General features: G+C 37.4%; 1 protein-coding gene across 4 annotated transcripts; it reads right to left on the bottom strand.

Moving 5' to 3' along the window:
- Positions 1 to 6,454, bottom strand: LOC105168719 (nucleobase-ascorbate transporter 6). Of its 4 annotated transcripts, none has more exons than XM_011088857.2 (15): positions 5,909 to 6,166; positions 5,595 to 5,731; positions 4,706 to 4,803; positions 4,436 to 4,609; positions 4,133 to 4,233; positions 3,702 to 3,777; positions 3,432 to 3,491; positions 3,039 to 3,223; positions 2,188 to 2,284; positions 1,577 to 1,663; positions 1,260 to 1,318; positions 1,080 to 1,171; positions 911 to 988; positions 656 to 816; positions 1 to 462 (listed from the first exon to the last, which is right to left on the bottom strand). In XM_011088857.2, the coding sequence occupies exons 2-15, from the start codon at positions 5,701 to 5,703 to the stop codon at positions 244 to 246; spliced, it is 1,596 nt and encodes a 531-aa protein (XP_011087159.1). In that variant the 5' UTR covers positions 5,704 to 5,731; positions 5,909 to 6,166; the 3' UTR covers positions 1 to 243. The 4 variants fall into 4 exon arrangements, with proteins under 4 accessions (XP_011087159.1, XP_011087162.1, XP_011087158.1 ...); XM_011088860.2 differs by lacking the exon at positions 5,909 to 6,166 and adding an exon at positions 6,210 to 6,454 and having other exon boundaries at positions 244 to 462; XM_011088856.2 differs by lacking the exon at positions 5,909 to 6,166 and adding an exon at positions 6,297 to 6,454 and having other exon boundaries at positions 244 to 462.

The following is a 7,219-nucleotide window of genomic DNA, read 5'->3' as shown; positions in this document are numbered from 1 at the left end:
TTTAAAAGCAGCAAAACTTGGGTGATGCTACTCCATATATAAACCAGTAAATTTACAGCAGAAAAGAACAGGAAACAGTACAGAATAATCTAAGGCATCCTTAGCATTGTCTTAAGCTATTTATACTTCTATTACCCATGTAACAAAATACAAGAACAGTGGTATACTTGTCCCAGTGATCACACCTTAGTTACCCATCGGGCGAGCACAATTCGAAAGAAAACCCGACTTCCCTTCGTTTGATTACACAGATGGGAAATATTTGTTGAGATTGAAAGGAAGAGAGTAGAATTCCTCACTTCTCGTGTCGGTCTTGAATGACCGGAACTTGTCCCACCAGTGCTTGCCTCTATCTTTCCTTATCTGGCTGTCCTTCTTGTGCATCGTGTTGTCCAGGAAATATGCAAGAATACCAGCGACGAAAGCCTCTGACGAGAACGGCACGTTGATGATGTCGTTGAACTGGCGAGCATAACAACTTAAAGAGTTAGTACGATGAGTAAATGAGAAAAAAACAAAATGGGGGTTTGCTTTTTGTGTATACCTCCCGGTGAGTCAGAATTATAAAACGACGAGCGAATGAGAAAAAAATGAAACAGCATAAGCATAGCACAAATGCAAGTAAAGTATTTGTGGGATTCGCTTTTGAGCATACCCATCTGCCGGATGTGTGGACAGGGCCATATCCGTTAATAGCAGTGTACTCATTGAAGTACTGGGGCACTGATAAGCCGAGGAAGATAGAAAAGCCTAGTATGAATTTGGTCCGGAAACTGTTGAGGTTGCAGAACTGAAGAAAACTTACACCAGCCGCACCTGTGTGTATCCGCAATTGAAAAGAATAAGTTGTCTTATAAGTCCAAGAGTGAGAGTGAGCTCAGAATATTTAGTTGGGATTGTATATACTCACCAACATATGCAAAGAAGAGGCAGTACAGAGCAGCCACGATAGGGGCTGGAATAGAAGCAAAAACGGCTCCAAACTTCCCTGTTGAAGACAAGCATTGTGCGTTAAAGAGATTCACGTGGGAAAGAATGCAAATCTTAAATAAGAAAACAAGATGCCGAGAGCTATTTACCGAGAACGGAAAAGAAAAGCATGAATCCAGCAGATATTTGTACTACTCGTCGGCTGCCAACACGCGTCAGTGCTAATAGGCCGGCATTCTCACTGCATAGGAATGGAGAAAAGCACTAGTATGTCATCGGTGAATCTCATGCGAGAAATAAATATGCATCAACCAAGTTTTGGCTCTTACATAGATACAGATGATCCATTACCAGTCCCGAACAGTCCAGACAACAAGATAGCAACACCCTGGTATATGTACATAGATAAAGAACAGTTTTTTACTAAATCCAGGATTAAAAGCTCGGAAATGGTGATCCTAATTTTACTAGTTAACCATGCATTCTCATTGTCTAAAGCATTTCCTTGTGATAATTTATTAAAAGGACAACCCACCATCATGTAGAAAGTTTTCATCTTTACAGGTGAAGTTCAAATATTTTACTTTTCATCTATGCAATAACAGTATTGTTTGGGGAGAGGGATTCTGTAAGATGCCTCATTTACCTGCCAGCCAATACCACGGCTGAGAATAGACGGTGGCAAGGGGGTTGCACTAGCATATCTAGACACAGCAATAAAGCCACCAGTTGACTGCATTTCACGTTGAAAACATGTTAAAATATAATTAAAGAAATCGTAGGACGAGTACAATGTAACTTTGCCCTAGATAAGAAGTTTGAGCGACAAAGCAAATGCCCGACAAGGAGGTTTCTTTTCTATTTTTATCCGAACGGAATACCTAAACATGGAACATCGACTCAGTCCCAAAAGCAAGTATATGGTAAAGGTGTAGCCGAGACTTCAAAAGAAAGTAAAATCTTCTGTTTCTCTCCAACAAGGACAAATCAGAATGAGGCAAAGACTAGCCAGCAGAGAATAGGCAGGACAAGCATCAAGGAAAAAGAGGAGAAAAAGCAGACTGGAGATAGTGAATGTTGTCATAGGAAAGGAAGTTGCTTTGATGTCCTCAAGGCACGCATGTCTGCTCCATCAACAACATTGAAGAATTAAAGCAGATAAGCAGGTATCTTCTAGCTACCGTTTTATTATGCTGCCCAATTATAATCTGAAAAGAAAGTAAACACGGATGTTATAGTCAATGGGGTGAAAATAACCTCGACAAGAGCAACAAATGCAGCCATCATCATGGCAAAGGCTTCACCAGCATCAAATGAAGGTGCGCCCCACTGGAAAGGGTATGGAACCCTTATCCTGCAAGCGCAAGCCCAAGAAAATTTTATTATATAACTGCTAATGCATCAAATATGGGGCGGGGAAAAAAATACCAAAGTCCAGACTATTTTTCAAAAATGCGGTGTATATAGCAATGAGGTCTGCTACAAGGACGAAATGAAAACTTATTGACTATTATACAGTTAGTTGCACAGTTCAAGCTTGAGAATTGGAATATGGTAAGATGAGAACTCAGAAATGAGATCTGTTTGCATTCATAAGTTTTGTCCTTAAATGGGCCAAAAGTAAATGGTATCTACATCACTGCTAATAAATTCCATTCCCGGGGAAATTTTGTGGAGAATCAGAAAATGAGACAAGCATACAGCTCCTGATGGAGGGAGTGTCTATGACTGAAGGAAAAAAATATGTTTGCTTGAACTGAAGACCATATTACACCGATTAACTAACAAGCATCCTAATATCATATAAATTCTAAAGTTGTATATTAGCATCCCAAATAAGTCAACAATGAGTTCCATCTTAGAATAAGCAAAATGGCATATAGTGATAAATAACAACATTCCCCATATCAAACAGAGTTATAGTAAATCTAAGAACCAGATGACACTCAAGAATCCAGTACGTTAAGCTGCACAAAAATATTTAGAGCAAACAGACTCAAGATCGTCTTCATTAAGCTGCATTCAGGACGCAAGTTATTTAACAAATGGAGTAGAGAGAAAAATGTGAAGGAAGTAATTGCTATCATCAAGCAGAAACCTGATCTTACCATGGAGCACCATCAATAAGTCCAGCACGATCAGTTCTGCAGCTTGTTTGCGTCTTGGGTGCCTTTCCGTTATAGGCCCCACCCACAGTAAGTAGATGGGCATAAATCCACACAATTACTACTGAGAATATAACTGCAAAACGGTCAAAGATATTCTTTCCTGGACGTATCAGGTGGGCCAAGTACTGCAAATAACAAGAAAATTATTTTATTGGAGTGCATGGCAACGGGCAAATCTCACAGTACACCAAATTAACAACTGAGGTGATAGTTTTACCTAAAGATAGCACAGGTATAAATGCACCAAACTTTATCAATTAAAAACATCACTTGAAATTTGATTTCGGATTTATGAAACAACACATTAAGTCAACCTGACATTTAAAGTGTTACCTGAGAAAAGATAACCAAAATGATGAGCATCGGCAACCCAATTTCAACACATTTGGCAACCTAAACAAGAAAAGATCATTTAATTGTTTAACTAATATTTAGAAGTCAGTTGCATAAAAACACAGCACAAAACCACTCAGGGAAACCCTCTCACGAGCATGCGCATGCATGTTTGTATGTGTGTGTGTGTTAGTGAGTGAATGTGTGTGTATGTGTGTGAGTGAGTGAGAGAGAGAGAGAGAGAGAGAGAGAGTAAACACTTGCACATACCCCAGGAAAACCAAACTCATAGAGCCCAAAACCAGCAAGAGCAACCAAAGGAACAGCTGAAAGTGGACTCAGAAACCTGCACCATTGTTAAGCATAATGGATGAATAATTGACAACACTAGCGCACACAAAGTACTGGATGAGAAAAGGACATCCATATTGATTAACTGCTTATAAGATTCTGTGGCATCCATAAAGAATTGGATTTAGTTGTATCAATAAACAACAAGATCAACACGAGAATTTTGAATTAAAATTACACTTTCAAATTGCATTATCATCTTTATTTAGTTAAGACATAAAGAGCAGATTTGCTTCAGTCTTCAGTGCGGAGCTGGCCAGCTACAATATAATGATAATAAGGCAACAGTTCACTTACTTGAGCACAAGTGTACTTGAGGCATGGATATCAATAAGGTAATGCAGGTATACCTTGCAACATTACGCCATAGACCACTGAAACCTAGGACTATTTGAATGGTTGAGGCAACTATAAGTGCACCCTGGGTGGCCCGCATTATCTTCTTGAACCTCTGCAAAATCATTTGCATGTAAAGATGTATTAGGAAAATACCACAATGCTAAGTCCTAATACCTATTAGCACTAGCTTCTTCCAATTCAGCACAGTTACTTTATGCAGAAGAATTCCATAACATGAGCTTTGGTTGTCTAACCACAAGGCTGCATTTTATCCTCATTGAAAGTACAAAAGAAATAGAGCCAATGTTACACACCGAGACAGGATCTGGATCACTCCATCTACCAGACAGGATAATCGAAATAGTGGGCGCAACAAAGGTGTAAGAACCTCCGATGACAGCAGGTAATCTGGTTCCAAACCATGTTTGTAACAGGGTGTTCAAGCCCGCAACAAACAACAGAGTCTGAATAACTTTTGCTTTCTCCTCCTGAAGAAATACGCATGCATGTAAGGCTAGCTGATCAAATAGAAAATTCAAACAAAATCAAACTGCAGAAATTGAATCAGCATTCTAATGCCTCACATTTCCTCCTCCCATTTGAGGAACCAGGGCAGTGGGTATGATGACTGTTGTGCCAAGCATGACCAGATAGTGTTGAAATCCAAGAAGAATGGCCTCAGCTGCAAAACATTGACCCCGCTTTGTCAAAAAATTCCAGTCGGTACCCATTCTTGCATGCATTTAGATAAAACACTTCCATGCTGATACCTAAATAAATAGGATAAGACTTCTTCTGCAATATCAAGAGAATACAAGACTTTCTAGAAGTTTGTCTCAAATGAATTTGGGGTTATCTTGTGCATGACCCAAACAAAATAACATTGAAAATGAACCCCAAATTGGACAAGCGCATGACCAAGAAAATTCAATTCTAGAATCAGGAGTAGCATCAGTGACCGACTACAGTAAAATTCTAGATCCAAAATGGCAAATTTGCTGGAAAACATGATATGCAACGGAGCATACTCAAAATATAGCACAATTATCCGTTTATGGAAAGTCGAACGAAGCTCAATCACACAACATAAAAAATTCTTCAACAAACAAAAAGTAAAAATTGGAAAAGCAAGGGAAGAATCGAAAGGCGTCACAAGAATCAGAACATATTAGGTGCTAGTTGACCACACATGGATACCATCACATAGTATCAGAAATTATACATCATAAAACAACTGGCTCCACGCAAATATTCTGCTAACACTTTCTACCAAAACCTAGAAAACAATTGACACAAAGAATATACACACACATAAAGTATGATGAAAAGGACCAAATCAACTACCAATTATTTCCCCAGCTGATAGAGAAAAAAAGAACAGGCGGACCAAAGGAATCCACACTGAACTAAAAGGAAAAACAAAAGAATATACTAAATAGTGAAAAAACAAGAACAAATTCATTAGACACTGACGCCATGGAGGAGGGCTGGTAATGCAGTACGAAACATTTGGAAGCTGATCTTTTGGTGGGTGCGGCGCTGGCTCATCTGCCTTTGGTGCTGGAGCTCCACCTCCTGCCATATTTTGCTTCTTCTTTTCTCGTCAATCCCTGTTAAAAGAAAAAATAGTCAATTAAAACAGTTTTTTCAAGATTTACACTCCAATTCTTGTGAAGCAAAATGCAAAAGCCCCAAATCTGCAAAAACCCAGATCAAAATCTTTCGCAATGCTGAAAAAGACTGCAGAAAAATGAAGGGAAATTTAAAAAATTAAAAAAAAAAAAAACCTGTAACTTTGTGAGTAGCCCAGAAAAGCAAGATTCAAGAGAAAAGCTGAAGACAGAAAACGAAATCCAAACTAGAAAAGCACAATATCCCACACACCAACCTCTTGCTGCTAACACTAACAGGAAGTAAACAACACAAAAGCAAGGGAAAAAGAGGGGAGCCAAGAAAATGAAACTGCAACAGAAAAAACAAAGGGGAGTGTGATGTGTGCTAAGGAAGTGCAATAAATGCAAGAAAAATTAGTAGAAACATAAGCCCAGAAAAAAAAAAGGAGAAAAAGGTGAGAAAAAGAAAGGGCACCTAATTGTGAAATGAAGAAGCTTTGCAAGAAGCTAAAATCAAGTGAGAATGTTGAAGTAAATAAAGTCAAAAATTCAAAGACCCCACCTCAGGAAAAGGTTTCAGCAGAGGAAAAAGGCCACAAAAACAAAGCAGAAAACTTTATAGAGAGATGGTAATGGTAATGCTCATGGCAATGGAAATAGGGATGTGTTTTACAGAAGGCAAGAGAAAGAAAGAGAGGAAAGTCTAGAAAAGACCAGGAAAAGTGTAAGCAAGAAATGTAAAGATAAAAGGGAAAAAAACCTGGCCCATGTCTGTAATGTTACCACTCACCACCCTCCTCCCGTTTCTCTCTCCTAAATTTTTTTGAGGTTTCTCTCTCTAGGAAAAAAAATAAAATGTTAAAGAACAGAAACACATACAGTGGAGAATCTTTAACAAGGAATAATTTAATGCTTTGTTTAATGTTTTTTCCCTTTTTTCTTTTTTTTTTTTCCTTGCCTTTTGTTTGTTTCCTTTTATGCAATTGCTCACCAACACATATGCTCTCTTGATTTTCTTTTTTGAAGAGCGAAAAGAATATAGATTACTTAATCACATGCTCTCTTGATTATTAGATATAATATACAAATACAACATCTTTTTAATTATTATTTTTGAAAAAGTATGAAATCGTAAATTAAATTCAAACAAAATCATAATTTTTTTATCCAGTTGAAATTAAAGGAAATTTGTGTCGTATAAATAATTATGTGTGTTTATTTCATAAAATTGGGAATTTTTTGGAAATTTTACAATCTTAGTTTGCAGTCTGCGTATTTTATCATAAATTGATGTTACATTTATATTAAATATATTTGCATATCTAAGAAAACACGTCATATAAATATATGTTGTGTGTGTATTAAATAAAACACAAAATACAACACTATTTTACATTAAAAAAATTAAGATGGTTTGATTTCTAACTTAGGAAGTAAGATTAATAATATTATTAAGTTTTTGCTGAAAAAGACTACTTTAGCCTT

Source organism: Sesamum indicum, linkage group LG8 (genome assembly GCF_000512975.1).
Source record: "Sesamum indicum cultivar Zhongzhi No. 13 linkage group LG8, S_indicum_v1.0, whole genome shotgun sequence".
Taxonomy (NCBI): Eukaryota; Viridiplantae; Streptophyta; class Magnoliopsida; order Lamiales; family Pedaliaceae; genus Sesamum; species Sesamum indicum.
Note: the sequence above shows the minus strand (reverse complement) of the source record. Positions and strands in the feature narration are given on the sequence as shown.

Bases quoted from the DNA above. Each gene is read 5' to 3' on its own strand.
- LOC105168719 (XM_011088860.2), bottom strand. From the start codon at position 5,703: ATGGCAGGAGGTGGAGCTCCAGCACCAAAGGCAGATGAGCCAGCGCCG. The intron at 3,224-3,431 runs GTAACACTTTAA...TGTTATTTGCAG, and splicing joins TTTTGGTTATCTTTTCTCAG to TACTTGGCCCACCTGATACG. The intron at 1,319-1,576 runs GTAAATGAGGCA...TACATATACCAG, and splicing joins GCCGTGGTATTGGCTGGCAG to GGTGTTGCTATCTTGTTGTC.